The 22,023-nt window shown below is 57.3% G+C and overlaps 1 protein-coding gene across 23 annotated transcripts in view; it reads right to left on the bottom strand.

Annotated features, from left to right (window-relative positions):
• The window catches only part of NCOR2 (nuclear receptor corepressor 2), a 236,352-nt gene that overhangs the window by 2,398 nt on the left and 211,931 nt on the right, over window positions 1-22,023 (bottom strand). For 8 of the 23 annotated variants that reach the window (XM_086347286.1, XM_086347290.1, XM_086347289.1 and 5 more), the window contains 17 exons: window positions 20,639-20,779; window positions 20,182-20,268; window positions 19,269-19,567; window positions 17,119-17,473; window positions 15,824-16,045; window positions 14,997-15,248; window positions 13,953-14,102; window positions 13,665-13,814; window positions 13,353-13,575; window positions 9,752-10,293; window positions 8,453-8,602; window positions 8,139-8,284; window positions 7,457-7,650; window positions 5,771-5,920; window positions 5,004-5,149; window positions 3,562-3,615; window positions 674-898 (listed from right to left, as the gene is read on the bottom strand). In XM_086347286.1, coding sequence (XP_086203412.1) covers window positions 674-898; window positions 3,562-3,615; window positions 5,004-5,149; window positions 5,771-5,920; window positions 7,457-7,650; window positions 8,139-8,284; window positions 8,453-8,602; window positions 9,752-10,293; window positions 13,353-13,575; window positions 13,665-13,814; window positions 13,953-14,102; window positions 14,997-15,248; window positions 15,824-16,045; window positions 17,119-17,473; window positions 19,269-19,567; window positions 20,182-20,268; window positions 20,639-20,779 — 3,486 coding nt within the window. The remainder of the gene's footprint in view (window positions 1-673; window positions 899-3,561; window positions 3,616-5,003; window positions 5,150-5,770; window positions 5,921-7,456; window positions 7,651-8,138; window positions 8,285-8,452; window positions 8,603-9,751; window positions 10,294-13,352; window positions 13,576-13,664; window positions 13,815-13,952; window positions 14,103-14,996; window positions 15,249-15,823; window positions 16,046-17,118; window positions 17,474-19,268; window positions 19,568-20,181; window positions 20,269-20,638; window positions 20,780-22,023) is intronic. The other 15 variants (XM_086347296.1, XM_086347297.1, XM_086347299.1 and 12 more) reach the window with 10 other exon arrangements.

The raw sequence follows: 22,023 nt of genomic DNA, 5'->3' as shown, positions 1-22,023 counted from the left end.
TTGCCCAGCCCTTGCTCTGATATGTGGTTATGATTAGGGACCCAGGGCTGAGGGCGAGCCGGTCCGTGTGGTTTCCCTAACTCATCTGAGTTTGGGTCTGGCACACAGACCCTGGTCTCCTCCCCAGCAGGCCCGAGGGCCAGCCGAGGACATGCATGGTGGCCACTGCAGGCACAGAGCCCACTGGCCTGGCTGCCCATGAGCCCAGGGGTCCCCTCGATCCACACACAGAAGGTAAGGTCCTCACTCCAGCCCGATCGCCCCCAAGGAGACACAGAGGCCAGGACGCGGGCATCCGGGGACCTGTGTCCGGCAGGGTTCGAGGAAGGCGGGGCAGGGCTCGGGCAGCGGTGTGAGTGGTTTTAGAAAAGCGGCAGCTCCTTCGTGCCCAGTGGGCAAGGGCGGACCCGGGGCAACTGGGACACCTGGGGGTGCCCACCCAGCTTGGGGTTAGCCAACTCCAGGACCACGTCAAACACGCACAAAAAAGTCAAGTCACAAGCTCCAAAGCTGGGGGTGGGGGGCGGGAGGGGGGGCGTTGGTCAGAGGACCGTGGAGGAGGAGGAGGAGGAGGAGGAGGAGGAGGCGGCGGGAGGATTAATGACACCAGGGTGGGGAAAGACGGGGCGGGCGGGCGGGGCTGGAGGGCCGAGGCGGGAGGAGGCCTGCAGACCTGGCGAGGTGAGTGCGTGTTCGCTCCGTCCGTCAGCAGCGGTTATGGGCATAGCAGCAGCGGGCAGGCTGGCACTGGCATTCAGAGGGTTAAAAGCATTGGCGCTGAGCGGGTGCTCTTCCCACTGATCATATTTACCCATGAGCGCCTTTCTAATAATAGCCTCCAGCCCCATGTTGGTGCTGGCATGCTCCTGCACCGCCTGGCTTCTGCAGGTCATGAGGCCTGGGAGAGAGACACACACACAGAGGGGCCAGGAGGGGGCCAGAGGGGGAGGGAGAGAGAAGCACAGAGGGAGAGAGGGAGGAGAAGAGAGAATACACAGTGAGCACATTTCGGCAAAGCGACGATCGGTTTCCCTGTCTACCCCGCCCGCCCTGGTCTTCCCTGTGGGGCCATGGGTGGGAGGCCTCCCTCTGACTCGGACACTGGAGACTCTTAGGGATTCCTGGTGCGGGTGAGGGGGAGAGGTGGGCTTTGGGGAAGTTACATGCTCATCACCCCCCACCAAGCCTCACTTCTACTCTGCCCTCTGGGGAATCGGAAGCTCTTTCTGGCTCCCTAACCCCAGCTGGGGCTGCGTCATTATTTAAAATCCAAGTGGACTTAAAAACAGGGAGTAGGGTGGAGGGCGGGATCAGAGGTTCCCTTATTGAGGGGAAAGGGCTGCGGGGAAACTAAGCCCAGCCTGCGTGCAGTGCTGGGCATGGGGGAGTCCTTCTTTGGTTCCCAGGGCTGCGGAGAGGGACGGGGGAAAGGTGACCAGAGAGTCCTCTGGCTGCCCCCACCTGGGAGCCCCCAGCCCCCTGCCTGTCCCCCACCCCCCCACAGCTGGGGCCTAACTCTCCTCCCACGCCTTCTCCCCACCCAGGGAGCCACGAGGAGAGAGAGGTGCAGAGACGGACGGTGAGGGAGGGTGGCAGCCATGCAGTTACGGTGCGTGCGGGGGTCAGGGCAGAGCTGGAGACAGTGGCCTGGCCGCGCCCGCCCGGCCACCCCGGCCCACAGTGGTCCGATCGATGGTTGCCCCCGTGGAGCCTTCCAGACACCCACTGCGAAGTCAAGCCAGTTACTCCTCTTTTTCTGTTCACCAGGTTTTCTGACCCTCTCGTGTTTCCTAGGGACTAATTTTGCAAACCCTGGGGAATGTGCCTCTTTGGGGTATTTTTTGTTGTTGTTGTTAAACCAGATTTCGCTTTCAAAAACCGCTGACAAAGCTCTCTGCCTGCCACCAGGCAGAATTTTTCATGAATTTTAAAACTTTTGCTCCGAGCCAACTGTATGATTAGCAAGTCTGGCTGACCCCTGACTCATCTGTAAACTGGACTGCTGACTTCGTGACACGGCAGCTTCTAAGATCACATTTCTAAAGCAACTATCTGCTGTCTACGTTTCCTTTTTCTCTTCTTCCTTTTACTTTCAAACTCGTTCACAGCCACAAGACCCCTTGACTTTTTTTTTTTTTTAACTGGGTGTTGGCCATGTTTCATCAGCACTTCAAATAAAAAAAAAGCCATGTCCATCAAGAAAAAGCAAATTTTCCTACAGGGGTGATGGATGGGTGGAGGGGCAGGGAGAGCATTTATGATCCTACAGACTTAAACAGAGGGAAGTGGAAAAAAAAGATGTGAGGGATGCTGGTCATGATGGTTCCTCAGTAGGTTAGCATCCTATAATCACAGATGAGCCTGACACCAAGGTCATGGATACATGGTCTGACTGGTGCTTAGTCAGGAAGCTGACCCACCGCCAGTCCTGAAGCAGGAGCTAAAGCAGCAGAGACTAAGGTCTGGGGGAAATTCTTTTGTTTGGATTACACGGCTTCGGGAAAAAAAAAGTTGGATCTAATTTATATACAAGTTTTCACATAAATCTTGGTTGTTGCGCATGAATTTCTACATACACGTGCACCTGCGTGTCTCAGTGTTTCAGTCAAGGTTCAGAACATTCTGGAAACATCCATTTCTGACCATCTTGTTGTTTCGACCAAACTGCCTCCTCCCTGTTGCCTAAGGCTCAGCACTTAGAGGCCCCGTGGCCCCTTGATAAAATCCAATAGTTGTCTTTTGCTCACCCCGTGCCTGGAGCTGTGATGGCCCCAGAGAAGGTCAATATGTCCCCCTGTGTTCCTCCCGAAGATGCTCCCACTCTGGCAGAGCGTCAGCCCCATCTGCTCTGGGCTCAGCCTTTTCACACCAGACACAAGGCCCTTCCCCACCCAGCCCTACAGAGGCAGCAGAAATGCACAGTGTGGCCCCTACTGGAGGCTGGGGGATCCAACCCCAAGGGCTTCCAATGCATCATAGAAGGCTTAAGTTTCAGCTTTAACACACGTGTGGATTTTACGCTCCTCTCAGAATACATCTGCAGTGTTCCCCTAGCCCCCTGGCTAGCATTTTCAAGTAAAACTGATGCTCTAACTATATAAAATGCCCACCTGGACTGCGAGGGCAGCCTGTATGCACACAGGCTCACTCCCCATCCACAGACTCGAGTCTCCATCTGAGACCCCAACAAACAAGCCGGGCAAGTTTCTGGACAGCTGTGTGTGATTCTAACACTGTCCTAAATGCACCAGGAGGCCTTGAAATTGAACTTCAAATAGAGACTCATTGCAGGCCTCTCCCTCCCCCGCCTCCGGCCTTTTATGTGCATCTGTATCCCCACTGCAAGGTTTGCTTAGACCAGAGGAGGGGACACACTCGAACTGAGAAAGGCTGCTTGTCACCACGGCTACAGCCAATGTGGGGCCCAGAGACCTCCATGACCTCACTCCCGAGTCTCCTCCTGGGTCCAGACACCCAGTGTGACCTCCCCAGGGTGCATAGTGACGGGGCTGGGGTAGGGGGACAGGCACAGGGCTGGTGGCCCCCGGGATGGATGGTTACCTGCTCCGGTGATGGCGGGCATGTTGAAGATCTCCGTCCCCGGCTGGCCGATATCTGGAGGGGGATGATAAGAAGGGTGAGGGCGATGGGCCCATGGATCCTGGAAATCATCTGCCCCGTCCCCCCCACCCCACGCCCCCGCCACCCGCCCCGCTCCCCTGTCTGGTCTAGGCAAGGTGCGCCAGCCAGGAGCTTGTGCAATGCAGCAGGCCTAGTCTCGGTCCATGGGATTCTCCTGGCAACAATACTAGAGTGGGTTGCCATGCCCTCCTCCAAGGGATCTTCCCGACCCAGGGATTGAACTCGTGTCTCTTGACATCTACCTGCATTGGCAGGTGGATTCTTTACCACTAGCACCACCTGGGGCAGCACTTGAGAGTCTGTATTTCTTTTTAAAAAAGACAGCCTGCCATACATAACACCTCACTTGGCTATGTCTCGAGTTTTGGAAGTTTGACTACCCTATGTGTGTGTGCTAAGTTGCTCAGTCATATCTGACTCTTTGCAAGAGACCCCATGGACTGCAGCCCTTCAGGCTCCTCTGTCCATGGGATTCTCCTACAAATGGACTCTGAGTGCTTGTGTGGAGGTTCTAGCACAGCTAGAGGGGAGCACAGAGCTACTCATCCACCCTTGACCAAAGAGGGGGTCATCCTCTTTAACTGTGCACACGGCTCTGGGAGGCACACGCGTGCAGCAGTGAGGGAGGAAGGGGACACCTGCCAGACAGCCAGGTCAGCCAAATCAATCCTGGTGACCAATGGGGTGACAGAGGTCACAGCCAGGTGGCCCTGACATCTGAGATTTTGCATTCTGAGCCAGCTATCGGGGGCTGCTCATCCGCTGGCCAGTGCACGGCACTGGACAAGGTTCTGGACTTAACAGCCTGGGCCAGGGACTGTCTGAAAGGCTGTGATGCCAGCCCCAGAAGAAGAAAAGGCTCTGCAAGGCCCTCGAACTCCCCCTGACTAAAGAGCTCTTTGAAGCTGGGGATGTGAGGACCCTCCATTCATTGGTTTACCGGCTCACAGGTTCTCCTGAGCGTCTGTTATGGGCCAGGCGCTGTGCTAATAGGGGTGGGGAGCTGAGCTAGGACTGACATCCAGGAACCACACAAACAGGGGAAAATCACATATGTGAGGAACACCGTGAGTGGCAGACACATGGAGCCCTTGTATGAGCATGACCTCAGTTGCTGGTGCCCAGCGTGAACTGGCCCGTTCATGCAAATATTCCCTGAGAGCCCTCTGTGTGCTGGGCACCATTCTGGGCACTGCATTCTGTGCCACCAGATACCTACAGCAAAAAGAGAGACCACCCTGGGCTCCTTGAACATGAGGTGACGGGCCAGCGGGAGAGGTGGTCGGCAGGTCCACCCGGCCCTGCTGGTCCCCAATCCTGCTCCCCGTCACCCCACTCCCGGGGAGAGGTGGGCCCCTTACTGTATTCTGGCTCATTCCGGTTGTGGGTGTTCAGCTTCTTATTGATCTCCTGTTTCTTAGATTTGACCATGGCCGAGTTGCTCTCGGTCAGCTTACTGAAGAACGCTGGCGGCTGGCTGGTGTTGCCTGGAGATTTGGAGCCCATCCTGTTGTAAGAATCAGACATCCCAGGTCAGTTCACTTGGCGCTGAGGTTGCACACCCTTGATGACGGGGCGCTTACCACCTGAGCTGCCTTAGAAATTCAGAATGATGCTTCTCCCACCCCCGAGCCTGCTTCCTTGGTCTCTTAGGGACCATGTCTCCTGAAATCCTCTATTCTTGGCTCAGGATATCTCTGGAGAACCCCAGCTGTCCTGGTGGGCCATACCTGTCTGCCTACCACAGTCAGACGCCCAGAAAAGGGCTTGTGGAACCAAAACAGGCTCAGATCACACCTTCCCCTGAGATGAGGGGGTTTTTTTCTCTGCCTCCATCCCCACCCTGGGCCCTGGCTTGGTTCAGAACATTTAGCTCTTTAAATCTCAGATCCTCAAGTGTCGGCAACAGGGGCCCAGCCTGAGCTGAGAGACCCCAGCCCAAGACTCTGGAAGTTGTCATGGAGGTCTCCCAAGTTTCGACCTTGTTTAACAGTAGGTCTGAGGTCCTCAGTTGCACCCCGAAGCCCTTGTCAAGCCCCCAATTGCACAGCGATGGACCGAGGCCACAGGTGGGCAAGGGCTGTATTCTTGAGCACCCCAGGAAGGGGAGGGGCCACCGAGAAGATACCTGGGCTCCGCCTGTTCCCCGTCCCGGTACAGCAGCGGGTACATGGTGCCCCGCGGATGCCCAGGCTCCACCATGCCCTCCGGCGGGGACACAGGTTCGATACCATCCTCGCTGCTGCCCAGGGCTGATGTCTTGCTTGGCTCTGGAGACCTGGGTGGAGAGAGGGTCCCAACGGTGGTCAGAGCTCTGAGCTCTCTCTCTTGAAGGGGGTGCACCCCTCCCTCCACTCCCCTGCAAGCCCTGCCTCACTCTAAACCTGCGCTTAGCACACTTTTCCTATAAGGGGCCATATAGTAAGTATTTCAGGGGTGATGGGCCAGTTGTGGTCTCGACTATATTATTCTTCATTTAAAAAGAATAACCCCACTGCTGGGCATACACACTGAGGAAACCAGAAGGGAAAGAGACACGTGTACCCCAATGTTCATCGCAGCACTGTTTATAATAGCCAAGACATGGAAGCAACCTAGATGTCCATCAGCAGATGAATGGATAAGAAAGCTGTGGTACATATACACAATGGAGTATTACTCAGCCATTAAAAAGAATACATTTGAATCAGTTCTAATGAGGTGGATGAAACTGGAGCCTATTATACAGAGTGAAGTAAGCCAGAAGGAAAAACATAAATACAGTATACTAACGCATATATATGGAATTTAGAAAGATGGTAACAATAACCTGGTGTACGAGACAGCAAAAGAGACACTGATGTATAGAACAGTCTTATGGACTCTGTGGGAGAGGGAGAGGGTGGGAAGATTTGGGAGAATGGCAATGAAACATGTAAAATATCATGTAGGAAACGAGATGCCCGTCCAGGTTCGATGCACGATGCTGGATGCTTGGGGCTGGTGCACTGGGACGGCCCAGAGGGATGGTATGGGGAGGGAGGAGGGAGGAGGGTTCGGGATGGGGAACACATGTATACCTGTGGCGGATTCATTTTGATATTTGGCAAAACTAATACAATTATGTAAAGTTTAAAAATAAAATAAAATTAGAAAAAAAATAAAAATAAAAAAAAAATAAAAAGAATAATCCTTTAAAAACGTAAAAACGTCTTTAGCTCACGGACTGTGCAAGAACAGGCTATGGCGGGATTTGGCCCATGGCGGGTACTTTGTTGAACGCCTGCTGCTCCCCCACGCCAGGGACCCCATTGCTCCCCCAAGGACATCCTGCCATCTCCTTTCCTCTGTGTGCTACCCGGAGTGGCTCCCTCATCCTAATGGAGGGCCCTCAGGGGGGCCCTTCCCTCTCCTCTCCGACCAGGGGCCCCTCGGGGTAACCAGGAGTGTGAAGTGCATGGGTGCCTGCTAGGAGGCTGCTCTCACGTCACACAGCTCTGCTTCGAATCCCAGCTCTGCCACTTACTGGCTGCGTCCCTGTGGGCAAGTGAGTTCACTGCTCCATGCCTCAGTTTCTTCATCTGTGAAATGGGGTAACACTGCCTATACTTCCTGAGGCTGTGGTAAGGATCCTGGTTGGCGTGTGTGAAGGGTTTAGCTTGGTGCCTGGAACCCCCACAGAGTGTGGTGTACATATCAGCTAGGGGTCCAGCTGCTCTGTGACCTTGAGCCAACTCCCCAACCTCCCTTAGCTTCACCCTTCCCGCAGCAGACACCTAACGAAGCTCCTCAGTGGGGACTGGCAAGGGGCACCCTGTCTCCCACCCCTGCTCACCTCTTGCCCCCTTCACTGTGGGGTGAGCCACGGGCCTGGGTGCCGTGGTCCGGGGGTGGGAGGTAGAGGTCGCTGGGTGGGCGGCGAAGGTCCAGGACAGGGCAGCTGGCTCCGGGAAAGGAGTAGAGGGGGGCGGGGAGGGGTGCGCTGAGCTGCTGTGGGTGGTGCCGTGTGTAGTCCTGCGTGATGACCTCCTGCAGGCCAAGGATCAGAGGAGACATGAACGGTCAGGTGCCAGCCAGCTGCCAGAACCTTCCAGATGGGGTGAGGGCTGAGCTAGCGTTGGGGGTAGAACCCTGGGGCGTGGTCCTCGGCTCCCCAGGAGCTTTGAGCCTGTTTATAGCAGCTCAATGCCCCCAGGTGCATGGGGTGAGGCCCGAAGTCCCCACCTGGGCCCAAGATGGGTCAGATTCAACTGGCCAGCGTGTGTGAGGTATGGATCGTGGATGGGCTTGTGCACCTGACGCCCCATCAGTGGAGGAGGAGGGACACCTGAGTTGGAGACGACTCTGGGACCCCCGGCATGACGTGCCCTTGCCAACCCCCAGATCCCTGGTTCGCCCCCCACCCCTACCCAGGACTCAGTTTACCTGTCAGAGGACGTGTGGACCCTCCTCCCCTCCCTTTCTCAGGACCTAGTCCCGCCCCAGGTGCAAAGGCAATGACGAGGTGGGGTAGTTACACTGATGTGCTGTGCCAGGGTGACGACCCGCTGGTGACCTTTGACCCCTGGGGTGGTCTGGAGCAGCGGGCTGGACGAGGGCTGGTTCTCGGGCAGCGGCCGCAGGTGTGGGAGGTGTGCCGCCTCGCCGCTGAGCTTTCCTGGGCCTGCGGGCAGAGCAGGGCTGGTCAGGGCGTGGCTGGGGTAGGCAAGGCCGGTGCCCCCCGGGGCTGCCGTCCTCAGATCCCAGCTCCGCCCTTTGAGCTGAGACACGGGGCTGACTCCACCACCTCCGAGTGCCTTGGCTTCCCCATCTGTGTGGGGCGGGACCCCACCTGGCTGCTTGTGCCGCAGGTCTCCCTCCAGGTGGCTCTTGTCGAGCTCCTCCAGGTGCTTGGGGAGCCCCTTGTCATGGGTCAGGCTGGGCGAGCTCACGGGGCTCACGGGCTCTACCCCGTCGGGGCTGTAGCTGCCGCCGTGGTAACCTGCAGCCGGGCGAGGCCCTGAGTTAGGCCAAAGCCAGGGCCAGGGCTGCCCTTCCCAGCCCGCCCCTCCACGCTGGATGGGTTCCCCCGGGCCAGAGGCGGGGAAGATTTGGGCAGACGGACAGCGGGAGTGAGCCAGCGTGAGGGCTGCTGGCCAGCCAGGGGTGGGGACATGTCGGGAAAGGAGGGTGAGACAGCACTGCAGAGAGAGGTGGACGGAGAAGAAAGGCAGAGAACGAGACACACAGGCAGACAGGTGGAGGGAGATGGAGAGAGACCCAGAGACAGTGAGAGACGGACAGCAACAAGGTGCCAAAGGGGGACCGGAGACAGACCCGGCTGGTGGGGGCCGGACGTGCGGACTGAGATGGCGCAGGATGGGTTTCGGGCAAGGGAGTGTAGAGGTAGCGGATGGGTGGCGAGGGTGTGAGGTCAGTGTGGTGGCGAGTGACACTCAGATCCCAGGGTTGTCCGCCCACATCCCCCTCTCCAGCACAGAGGAGCCCTGAGCTGGGGCTGGAGGTGGGAGACAGGCACAGAAGACTCCCCTCTTCCCTGGGGAAGCTGGCTGGTGGGTCGGCAAGGTAGACATGGGGCCAGAGCATCCCCAAGACCCCCTCACAACCTGGGCAGAGGACGCTGGGGCCAGGTTCCCAGCTCCTCCTGGGAAGCGGGAGGGTGTTTCTCTTTCCTCCCTGACGTCCCCCTCACTGTACGCCTCGGGGGCAGTGGGGCAGGGTGGGGGAGGCAGCCTCCAAACCACACACAGCAGCAGGCAAAGGCGTGGGCCTGCGCCCCTCCGCAGCCCCGCTCCCCAGACAAAGGTACAAAGGGGGAGATGGGAGGCGCGGCTGGAGTCAAAATCACAGATCCATTCATTAAAGGAAAAAAAAGCGAAAATCCAAAAGAAAAAAGAAAAATCATGATAAAAACGATGTGCAAATGATGCAGTGCTCCCCTCTCCGATCGGAGGGGTGGGTAGGCGCAGCTTGAGGAATCATCAGAGCGTGCAATCGACGAAGACGAGCTTCAAAACAAAATACCAAAACCAACGAAAAATGGGGGGAGGGGAAAAATAAAAAGCAGAGATCTGAAAATATCTTTAGGCCACAAGACGGGGTGGGTGGGCGGCGGGGCCGGAAGTCTTACCATCGCGAGGGGAGTCGTTGGCCAGCGAACCTCCTTCTCGCGGCCCTTTATCGTGAGCAATTTGACGCATGATTATCGCGTCTATGAAGGTGGCCGCTGTCAGGGTGGTCTTACCCAGAGAACGGAGTTCCAATTCCTGGATGGAAAAGGGTTTACTTTGAGTCTTTTCCCGGTGCAGGTCCGCAGCTGAGGCGGGGGGCGCCGGCTGGTCCGGGCTGGCGTGGTGGGACGCGAGGCTCTTCGCTGGGGCGCGGGCGATGGCCGCATGGCCGGAGCCGGGGGGCGCCAGGGGCCGAGGCTCAGAGCCCTTGCCGGGGGAGGAAGCGGGCTCCAGCCCGGCACGGGCTGGAGGCTTGGCGAGGAACGTGTGGCCAGCGTCCGCACGGGGCCGCTCGGGCCGGGCGACCCGAGGGGCCTCCTTAGGCAGCAAGACAGGCTCCATGAGGGTGGGGTAGACCCCGTCGAGGGTGCCGCCCAGCGGGCAGTGGGTGGCGGGTGGGAATGTGGCAGCTGGGCGGACAGGCGAGGAGGTGGAGGTGGACCTGGGGGAGGAGAGAGGGAGGGTCAGCAGCTGCAGGAGTCGTAGCTGTGGCCCTTGAGGCTGAGGCAGGGTCACTCACTCACTTTGACACTCTGAGGGGTCGCCACTGCCCAGAATAGCTCCCACATTCCCCAGAATAAACCCTCCCAACTGTGGCCTGCGAGACCCCATGCCATAGGGCCTCACCTACCCCATCCATCCATCCATCTACCCATCCATCCATCCATCCACCCACACACCCATTCATCCATCTATCCATCCATCCATCCACCCACACACCCACGCACCCATCCATCTACCATCCATCCATCCATCCATCCACCCATGCACCCATCCATCCATCCATCCACCCACACACCCATCCATCCATCCATCTACCCATCCATCCACCCACCCACGCACCCATCCATCCATCTATCCACCCATGCACCCATCCATCCACCCACGCACCCATCCATCCATCTACCCATCCATCCATCCACCCACACACCCATGCACCCATCCATCCATCCATCTACCCATCCAACCATCCACCCACACACCCACGCACCCATCCATCCATCCAGCTACCCATCCATCCATCCATCCACCCACACGCCCATTCATCCATCTACCCATCCATCCACCCACCCACACATCCATCCATCTACCCATCCATCCATCCATCCATCTACCCATCCATCCACCCATCCATCCATCCATCCACCCATGCGCCCATCCATGCATTCATCCATCCACCCACCACCCATCCATCCATGATCCCATCAACCCAAAACCTCTTACTGAGCACCTACTATGTCAGGCACTGTTCTAGACATCAGGGATATGACAGGGCACAAAACAGACAAAACTGCCTTATGTTCTAGGCGAGGAGACACACTACGTACAGGCTCATATGATAACATGATAAATTAAACTCCTATTATTGTGGCAGTTGCTTGAAGGTAACGATTCTGGGTGGAAAACAAGCAAACAGCAAGGGAGCTCTCAGGCATGGGTGGGGTAGGGTGTCTCCCTGAGGGGCTGGCATATGAGCTAGAGAGGAAGTAAGCAAGCCCCGTGAAGAATCAGAACGCCAAGGGCAAAGGCCCTGAGTGTGGGCCAGGGTGGGTGGTTAGAGGAAAGGGCAGGGGCATCCAGTTCTTCCACCTCAGCCACCAGGGGCCACACAGGGCTTCTTGCTGTCTTCTCTGCCCGGAGTGCTCTCCTCACTCCAATTGGGCTGGAGCTGGCTACTCGAGAGTCCCATGCCTCTTCCTTCAGGCAGCCTTCCCTGATTGCTGCCTTGGTCTAAACCATAATCCCTAAGAGGGCAGGGCTTGCATCACCATATCCCCCATACCCAGCACAGGGCAGGAGACCTACTGCAAGCCCACCAGGAGGAAGAAATACACAAATGCACTCCCTCTGACCTTCAACTGCTGCTGCTACTGCTGCTAAGTCACCTCAGTCATGTCTGACTCTGTGTGACCCCATAGACGGCAGCCCACCAGGCTGCCCCGTCCCTGGGATTCTCCAGGCAAGAACACTGGAGTGGGTTGCCATTTCCTTCTCCAGTGCATGAAAGTGAAAAGTGAAAGTGAAGTCGCTCAGTCATGTCTGACTCTTAGTGGCCCCATGGACTGCAGCCTACCAGGCTCCTCCATCCATGCGATTTTCCAGGCAAGAGTACTGGAGTGGGGTGCCATTGCCTTCTCCGCTGACCTTCAAAGATAGTCTTGGACATGAGCTGGCCCGACTCTATCTCTCATTGGCTTCTCTCTCTAGTCCAATGTTTCCATGAGGAAGTCTTTCACTAACCCTCACCCTCAAGGGTCTTCCTCAGCTGCCACTGGGGAAGGCTTTGATGTTCCTGCTCCAGCTTCTCACTGGCTGTCGCTGGTGGGAACTCATGTCTGGGCACCCTGCTCTTAAGAGTCAGGTGCTCCTGTTCTGTATAACTGCTGGAAACTGACTCGGAGGACACCAAGACGATGCTTTTGGTAAATGATATTATTTTTTTGTAATTGGAATTGTGGTGGGGAGGGCGTGATTTAGAGCAGCCAAGTGTGGGGAGACTTGCATGAAGGGACGCTTCATTTTGGAAGAAGCAGCTGCCTCCACACAGGTCCCTGGGCAGGGAGGGGCCGTGGGGAAACACCTGCCCCCGGTCAGGCAGCTCAGCCCACAGGCCTTGGGCAGTGGTAGGAGGTGGGTCACCAGCGGGGACTTGGGCCTGTTGTGATAGGAAGTGGACTCCGGGGACCAGACACATCCGGGACCTCCGCAGGTTCTCCAGTCTCCAGGGAACCTCTGGACTTGGTCCAGACGAGAGGCACCCGATCTCCTCCTCCCTGTGGGGCTCTGCTGAATGAATCCCTGGGGGAGCAGGAAAGCCTCTCCTCACAGCCCTCATGCTCTCTCTCCCTCTCTGCTCCAGACTCCATTCCTGAACTCCATAACCTACCCAAGCTGCTCACCTATCCACCCACCCAACTCCCCATCCACCTACTCATCCATCTACCTACCCAGCTCATCACCTATCCACCTCCCCATCTACTCACCCACCCACCTACCACCTAACCAAATATCCATTCCTCCACTTACCCGACCCATCATCTGCCTATTCGCCCATCTACCCTCCATCCACCGATGTAACCATCTAACCATCCAATCAGCCTCCCATCAATTCATCCACCTATTCACCTAGCTCTAACCACCAGTCCATTCGTCCACCCACTGTCATCTGTCTGTCCACCTACCTATCCATTCATCTAGTCTGCCATCCATCCATCTACCACTGACCCACCTATGCACCTACCTACTCACCTGTCATCCATCCACTTATCCATCCATATAAATGGCTAATATCCACTTATCCAAATCTATTACTACCCATCCATCTAACCAAATCACCCATCAATTTACCTCCTCACCCAACTCTCTGCCCACCCATCGCTCACTCTCCCATTTATCCCTGGACCCATTGGTACCCGCGCACATCCCTCTACCTGTATCCAGCGACCAGCCCCCCACTCCTCGCCCCCCCCACCATGGGCCTGTCCCCTCCCCTGTGCCAACCTGGCCCACCTCAGGACCGTAGGCGTGCTGGGCTCCACGGAGGTGATGATGCTCTTCATGCCCGTGTTGTGCAGCACACTGGGCCTCTGCTGGATGGTGTCCTGGGTCCGCGGTGAGATGGGCGAGTGCTGGTGGGCATGGGAATGGGAGGCGGGGCGGCTGCCGCTGCTGCCCCCACCCCCGCCGCTGCCGCCGCCACCACCGCCACTGCTCTGTTCCGTACCTGGGGGAGGCAAGCTGTGCTATCAGACCCCTGGTGCAGCTGCGAAGACCCCGCCCCCGGGGCGCGGGCTGGGGGCTCGGCCGTCCTACCGGGTCTCCAGATGGGCGCGTGCTCTACGGTGGTGGTGGACGTGAGGATGGACTTCTCCCGCTCGCGCTCGCGCTCCCGATCGCGCTCCCGTTCCCGCTCCCTCTCGGTCGAGGACGTGGTGGTGGGTTTTGTCAAGTGAGTGGGGCCTCCTGGAAACCCAAAGGCCTGAGGCTCAGCCCCAGGGACAGGAAGCCCCGCTCCCCACCACCCCGACTCATCTTCTGGGATGGAACAGAGAGGGCAAGGCATCTGCCCAAGGACGCCCAGCACTGGGGTGGGGGCATCACCTGGGGAGAGCGGTGAGCTGCTGAGCCGGCTGCTGAAGTGCTGGGGTGCGGTGGGGAGGTAGGCGAGGCGGTCCATGGCCGTGGCTGGTGTGCCTGGTGTCGGGGGCACCAGTACAGGCAGGTGTGGCACTTGAGACAAGTCGATGATGCCTGTGAGAGAGGAGGTGGGGCTGGGGGCTGCAGCGACGTGGGGAGGAGAGGAACCAGGCTGCCTGCTCGCTGGACCGCACCACCCGGGGGAACACCGCACACCCTCTGAGAAGCAGCACTGCCTGGTGCTCCCTCCTTGGTGCACGCCCTAGGTCTGAATGCCGGCTGCTCACAGCCCTTCCTCCCTTTGCTCCCAAGCCCTGAAGTAGAGGTAGTTTGCAGGTGGCGCCACTGCATACACTGCTGTGCCCCTTTTGCCTGTGACCCTAGGCCATCAGTTGCTTGTATTCAATCCCCACTGTTTGAAATACCTAGTGTGACCAGTTTTAACAACTAGACCCTAACTAGGACTTGGTTGTTCTGAAAGAACATTCCGGAAGTGTTTCTAGAGAGTGTAATATTCATGTGCAAAGTAACCACAGGCTGGTTGCTCATCAAGGGAACAAGAAATTCAAACAGCCTTACATTTACATGTTTTTTTTTTTAAGGACCACATACATCAACAGCACACAGGCACACGCAGAGCCCATGTGTCGTCCAGGACGCAACCACACACAACTCTAAACACTGGCAGGGTGGTGGGTAAGACGTGGGCTTTCATCGCCATGGTCCTGGGTTTGATCCCTGGTCGGGGAACTAAGATCCCACAAGCTGCGACATGCAGCTAAAATATATTAATAAGTTAAAAGAAACCACCCGCTGGGTCTGTGCATGCTCTCAGCGAGGTGACACCACCCGGGACTCTACAGTGACCACTCTCGGCAAGGGCAGATGTACAGGCATGGGCACATACGTGTCCTGTGCTTCAGGAACCTGGGCAGACCAGGGATAAGGCTGATTCTGGGTAGAGGATCCTGCCCACCCGTGTGCCTGGCAGCACCCCGCCCCACCCACCTCGCGGGCCAGTGGCGTAGTTGAGGGCCAGTGAGGACTCTCGGGGCGACAGGCCCCTCAGCATGTCGGCTCGCTGGGCCATGGCGGTGGCTGCGTTGTGGTGCATCTGCTGCGAGGTGATGTAGTCGTTGATGATTGTCTGGCGGTTCTCCAGCGCCGCCGTGTCGGGGTAGCCGCGGATGAGGTAAGGCGGGTACAGGTGTGGGTAGGTGGGGTTGGGGGCCAGGTGCCGGGGCAGGTAATAGGCAGCGGCTGCCAGGAGAAGGGGAATAAGTTCAGGCCGGCCCACACCTCGGCTGGGAATGCCCCTCTGCCTGTCTTAATGCCCCAAAGCTTCTCCCAAACACTCCCACAAAACAGAATTGAGAGCCTCAAAGTAGAAAAACCCTTGCTCTCCAACATACACGAGGGTGCCTCTTGTTGATAATATTCTTGGGATCAAAATTCACCCAAACACAGGGTATCCGAAATGCAGATCACAAAAATACCTAAGGGCTGTGTCCTTTTACACAGATTTTCAGATCATGTCTGTTTGGGGAAAGCACACCCTTGAGCCCTCTTTTGATACATTTGCAATTTTCAAGATGCTGATTAAGTCTCACAGGAAAAGAAAACCATTGAAAAAATGTTTAACCCAGCATGACCCTGAGAACCCCCTAAGAGAAATTCTTTTCTCACCTCAACTGCTGACATGACTGCAATGTTGGGTCCCTCCCTCTCCCTGCCCTGCACCTCAGCTTCCCCTTCTAGTGGAGCCTAGCTGATGCCTGAGGAGCCCTTGGGCTGACACTGATGCTACAGGGTTCCTTGGGTCTGGGACAAATCACCTGCATCCAGAGGGATTCCTCGGGGTATGGAGGTGGGGTCGAAGGCCAGCGGGATGTGGCCGCGGTACAGGTCCACGCCGCTCACCCCCCGGAGCAGGTGCTCGTAGGGCGAGATGGGGTGGGGGTGGTGCTCAGGCACGCTGCTGTGTGGGGACTTAGCAATCTCCCGGGGCGTGGATGTCAGCTTTCGGTCCTGGGATGCCTTGCTGGATGAGAGACTGCCTGTGGGGATGAGCCAAGTGCAGATGGCATCGGACCTCAGACACGGGTGTCCCACGCCCTACGTGGGGGCTGTTGCAGCTAGTGCTTATGGGAAATCGTTTGAGGGTAGGGTCTCTGGGGTCCCAGGAACCAGGCCTCTTCGTCCATCCATTTGCCTCTAGTTCATTTTTCGTTTTTACTCATTCAGTCATTTGCTTCTGCTTTTTATTCTTTTAAAAAGCTCATCCATTCTTCTGTTCCCTTTTCTTCTCATTCATTCAATCAACCAAAAATATTTATCATGTGTCTACGATATGCCTAGTACTTTCTAAGAGCTGGGGTTCCCCACCAAACCAAACAGGAAAACCCTAGCCCCCATGGGGCTGACATTCAATGTAGGAGGCAGATGATCAACCAGTTATCAAAAAAGAATTTCAAAGTAATAAATGAAGAAAAATTTAAACTGTGATAGAATGTGACCAGAATAGTGAAGGGGGAGGGTGACCATAAGTAACCTCCCTGACAGTGTGACATTTGAACAGAGTCCTGAAGGGCAAAAAGAAACCAGTCAGGTAAAGATCTGAAGGGGGGAGGGTGCATTTCAAGCATAGGGAAACTGCATGTGCAAAGGTCCTGAGCAAAGAAAGCTGAGTGTGGTCAAGTAACAGAGATAAAGCCCTGAGATGGAAAGGCGGGTGGAGCTGGATCCTGCATGGCCATGGCGGAAAAACAGTGACTTTATTTTTCCCCCTAGGAGCAGTGAGAAGTCACTAGAAAGATTTAAGCAGAACAGTGGTGTAACTCATGTAAATATTTCAAAAAAGTATTCTGGCTGCCGTTTTGGGGAGCAGATTATAGCAGCACAAGAGAGTAGTCAGGGAAGCCAGGTGGACTGGAGGCGGCAGGGAGACGCAGAGAATTCTGAGGATGGTCTGGAGGCAGAACCCACAGGTTTGGCAGGTGGGCTGGCTGTGGCGGCCCAGAGGATGCTCCTGAGCTAAGGGGTGGACGGTAAAGCAGTTTTCGGAGATTAGAGCCCACAGCGGCCCCGCTCCCGCCCCGCCCCGCCCCTCCTTGCGCCCTCCCCCACGCACCCTCCTGCAGGCGCGGGGTGGGCTCCCGTGTGGTCACTGGTGATCCGCGGGGTAGGTGGCCGGCGAAGGGCGCCGCGTGGTCCTCGTAGGTCAGGGGGCTCTGTCGCGGCTTTCCCAGCTCAGGCACGATGACCGGGGCCCCCCGGGTGATGGAGCCCCCCGAGCTGCTGACGGCACCCGACCGGCTCTTCAGGCTCTCCTCGTAGCAGGCGCGCTCCAGCGCCCGGGTGTCGGCCATCACGTCCAGCGGGTGCACGGCCGGGAACGTCCGGCCGGGACTGCCGATGATGGAGCGCACGTCGTGCTTTTTGGAGCCAGTGGAGGACGTGCTGGTGTCATACTTGAGCGGGGTGCCCTGGCAGGGGGGGAGGGAAGGGGGACGTGACCACCAGTGGCACAACCTCTCTGAGCCTCAGTTTCTCTGCTAGGAAATGGGAGAGACATCTCACGCTCCAGGGGCAGGGGTGAAGGGCTTTGCTAAGCCTAAGATGAGCCCACCTGCCCTTGCCCTGCCCACCCCTGGCCCCCAGGGCCACCCTGGGGGCTGCAGAAGGGGGCACAAAGTGCAGAGGTCATCCCTTCCTGAAGCAAGTGGGGGACCCTCGGTTGCCCCTTGGGATTTGCTGGAAAGAAACTTAACAACCCCATGAGGGTAAATGCCTTCTTCCCATCAGTCTGGGACCCTCCCTGACCCACCCAAAGCCAAGCCAGAAAATCCAGCAGTAAAATCCAGTTCCACCACCCTGAGGTTCAAGTCTCAGAGGTCAGGGCTAAGGTTATGTCTGCTCTTTGGCCAGAAAGGGCAGCTGAAGGAACAGGGGTCATGATGAGACTGTAACCCGGGTGCCTGGGAGAAGACCCCACCCTGTCTAAGCAAGCCTGGGAAACCTAGGATACAGTGGGCTCTGTGTCTTTGCAAGTAAGAGGACTCTGCTTTTATTCACGAATGTTTTACTTTCTTAAGAAGAGGAAATGCCCTCATTTTAGAAAGAATATTCTAGAATCAGACTGGCCTCCCTTTTGGATCTACGATGGACTCTTGCCAGTGACCCCCAACTGCCTGGAGGCTGAGTGCCAAACCTGATCCCTGGCCTTCGACGGCCTTCCCACCGCTCCTGCCTTTTCCCTAGGTGATTCTGAGCCTTGACTCAACTGTGAGGCCCCCTGGACACCTCCCTACCACCCCTTAGCCATGCAGTCCCCCATGGATCTCATTCTCCTTCCTGTTCACATCTCTGACCCTGTGAAAAGACAGTGGCCCTTAGGTCCTCTAAGGGACCAGCTCCTCACAGAGTCAGAGTTCATCTTCCCCTTCCAGGCTGGGGCTTCTGGGGGGCCCAGTGCAGGCAGTGGATAGGCGCAGGGGTTGGGTGGGGATGCAACCTGCTGGAGGAGGCCAAGACACAAAGATGCTACAGATGTAAGGACATCTGGATTTGAGGTTCACAATGGCCATTTACTTGCTGTGTGACCCCAGATAAGTTGCTTAACCTCTCTGAACCTGTTTCGTCACCACTAAAATGAGGACACCTCACAACACTGTTGTGAGGGTTACATAAGTCATGACGCCAAGTTCTCAGGCAGTGAGCGCCTGGCTCACACTTAGGGTGCAATCAAGCTTTAGTACACCTAGCTCTGGGCTCTCAGCAAGCTTCTTGACCTCTCTGGGCCTCAGTTTTTCCATCTGAAGAATGGGGGTGATGGGTATACCTTCATGCTCAGATGCTTCAGTTGTGTCTGACTCTTTGTGATCCTACGGACTATAGCCTGCAAGGCTCCTCTGTCCATGGGACTCTCCAGGCAAGAATACTGGAGTGGGTTGCCATGCCCTTCTCCAGGGGATCTTCCCAGTCCAGGGATACAAACACATGTCTCCTGTGTCTCCTGCATTGCAGGCGGATTCTTTACCCACTGAGCCACCTGGGAAGCCTGGGTATGACTCTCCTGGGCTGTAAATACAACTGAATGAGGTCATGAGTATAATATAAAGCACCTGCTATGGACCCTGGAATGGATGTAATGACAACTCAGTAGTTAGCAGCTGTGTGACCTTGGGTGTGGCACTCAACAAGTCCAGGCCTCAGCTTCCCACTTGTAGGGGCCAGAGCCATGCCTACTGGTATCCTCTACCCTGACCCTGGCCCCCGTACCTGTGTGATGGAGCCCTCCTTGAGCGGCCGGGGGGCCAGGGGCAGCTCGGGTGTGCGCCGCAGCTCCTCCCGTGGAATTTCGTGGATGGAGCGGCCAGCCTCCTTCACCGTCGCCACCAGGCCTTCGTGGGCTGGCTTCAGCTTCAGAGGACCCAAGGCCTCCAAGGGCCGGGCCTTGTAGGCCTCAGCCAGGTCCCGAGGGGGCGGAGGTGGCGGTGGCGGCGTGCCCTCGCGCTTCAGGAGCTTGGCCTCCCGGCGCTGGTAGTCTTCCTGGGCCTCCACGTAGGACCGTGGGATCCCTGCCAGGGAGGAGGGGGCACTAACGCGTGGGCACTTGCCTCCCACCTTGCTCATCCTAACCTGGGGCAGATTCTGAAGCCTGACTACCTGGGTTCAAGTCCTCACGTGCTGTGTGACCTTAAGCACGTGACTTGACCTCTCTGAGCCTCAGGTTCTTCATATATAGAATGGGAGTATTAACTGAAGCACCTCACCAAGTCATTCACATTCAGTGGGATGATACAGATACAAAGCATGTTAAAAAGTACCTGGCTTGCCACTGACCAGCCAGGAGAACGTGGGTGTCTTCCTTTCGGAGGCTGTTCCATAAGATGAGGAACAGAGAGCACTTGGGGTAGCACCCAGCACAGAGCACAGGAGATGCTCATTAAATGACAGAGTGAAGGGTGATGGGTAGTAGTTTGCTTTCGATTTTTGTTTTCATGCCTTGCTCTGCCTTTCAACCTGCACCCGTACCTGTCACGTACACATGTGTTACACGCCTTCCCTGGGTGCCTATGGCACTCTGGTATGCCTCCCCTCCCCTGCCCATCTTGACTGTAAACCCGAGGGCCTGTTGCAGCTGCCACGAGGGTGCGGTGGCTGGGCACGCCGGGAGCAGAGGGCAACTTACCTTGTGTGATGGAGCCTCGGATATGGTGCTGCTCTTTGAGGTGGTGGGGGCTGTGTCGCTCAGGCGGGATGGCACGGCCCATGAGACCTGGAGGGGGCGGGCGACAGCATTGTCTCACGGCTCCCTGACCCGGCCTTGCGCAGTGACCGGCCAGAGTCTACAGCCCCTGCCTCCCTCCAGCGGGTCCCTCCAGCCACCCAGTCCCCGAGATGATGCTGGTGGTGGTGGCGACAGAGGACCCAGCTGGCAAGTGGCCCGCTTTCTGGGCCCTGTGCTACCTCCGGATGGAGGCTCAGAAACTCCCAGCCTCAGTTTTCCTATCTGTAAAGTCCGGATAACTATTCCTGCACTCCGTCCAGGCGGAGCTGATGTAACCCAGCAAGTGGGGAAGCCCCCCGGGGCAGGTCTTACGGCCCCCGCTCCACCCCCAGAGTAGGGAGCCGGGCAGGGCACACACCTTCTATGCTGGCTGAGGAGATGGCCCGGCTGACACGGCCCTCCATCATGTCGTAGGTGCGCTTGGGGGCGGCTGTCTCGTGGGGAGGGCCCGAGCTGCTCCTGCCGTCCTCCTTGGAGCACTGGGATACGGACATGCCACCTGGAAACCAGACCACGCTTACGATGCAGAGCGGCCCCGGGAGGCTGTGTGCAGTGAGCCCAGGGCCAGCAAACTGGAGGGCCGGAAGGCGACGGCGGCTCAAACAGACCCCCGTCATGAGAGCCCGTCGGTCACGCAGCTGAAGCCGGGCCCAGCTGAGCCTTCCCGCAGGAACCCCAGCCGGCAGTCCAGCCCAGGGCATGCTCTGCTGGTTGGTAGGTCTGTCCTTTGACTGTCCGCAGGCATGTGAGTCTGTGCACAGACGAGCACTCGTGGGAGCAGACATGTGATGTGAATGTGTGGAAACGTGTGCATGTGAGCAAAGATGCACCAGCCGAGTGTGAACACGCAGGGCTGGCACGACCATCCCTGTGTGTCAATGCGGGTCTGTGTGTGTGCACACGTGTGCCACTGTGTGTGTGCCTGTCCACTGTGAACGACGTGAGGCCACGTGCAAAAAACTATGTGCATCTGTGTCCACATGGGCAGAGTGTGTGTCTAGTTGGAGGTGGGAGGGACAAGGAGGGTCCACAGCATGGGTGGCCTCATCAAGCCAGGCTGAGCCCAGAGGGCGGGCACGTCAGGCTGGGCACACGGGTGCTTGACAGGCCATGGGTCTGAGCAGCCAGGAGGGGGGCCCTGAGGAGGCCACGGTTCGGTCTTGCCCATTGGGCTGGAGGCTCCCGAGTCAGTCTCTCCTTCCAGGGGTGGCGGAGTCCACGGGTATCAGAAGCAAGTCCCGCATGCCCCAGGCTGGCCCCTTAGGATAAAGGGCACCCTGGCTCTCACGGATTTCCATCACGACCCCGAGAGATCCTCAGAGCAGGAGCTCCTCCATGGGGTTACAAACTACTGGCCGGCGGAGAGACGGTATTGCCGCTCCTAATTTTTCTCAAAATTGATCGCTGATGTTTAAACACCAGGAGATGTCAGATAAAAATGGAGAGATCAGAAGTCTGGCTGGCGAGCTTGCACTTGTTGCAGGGTGACAATCAGCTGTCGGAGAACAGAGGCAGGGGCCCCTGTAGAGATGGCCGTCACTCCCGGGGTTGCCAGTCTCCTCCCCACCATCTACCGCCTGCCACTGGCATGACTAGTCCCCAGGCCCCAGGAAGCATGTGAGGAATGAAAAGCCTTGACGACACCCTTTCTGAGGATGCTAAACCTAAGGCCTGTAGGGGCTCAAGAACTGATGTGGAGGCCTGAGTGGGGATGCCACCCAGGGCTCCCTGCTCACGACACCT

Source organism: Bos grunniens, chromosome 17 (assembly GCF_055505025.1).
Source record: "Bos grunniens cultivar Pamir isolate PY7600 chromosome 17, Bosgru_T2T1.0, whole genome shotgun sequence".
In the NCBI taxonomy this organism is placed as follows: domain Eukaryota; kingdom Metazoa; phylum Chordata; class Mammalia; order Artiodactyla; family Bovidae; genus Bos; species Bos grunniens.
Note: the sequence above shows the minus strand (reverse complement) of the source record. Positions and strands in the feature narration are given on the sequence as shown.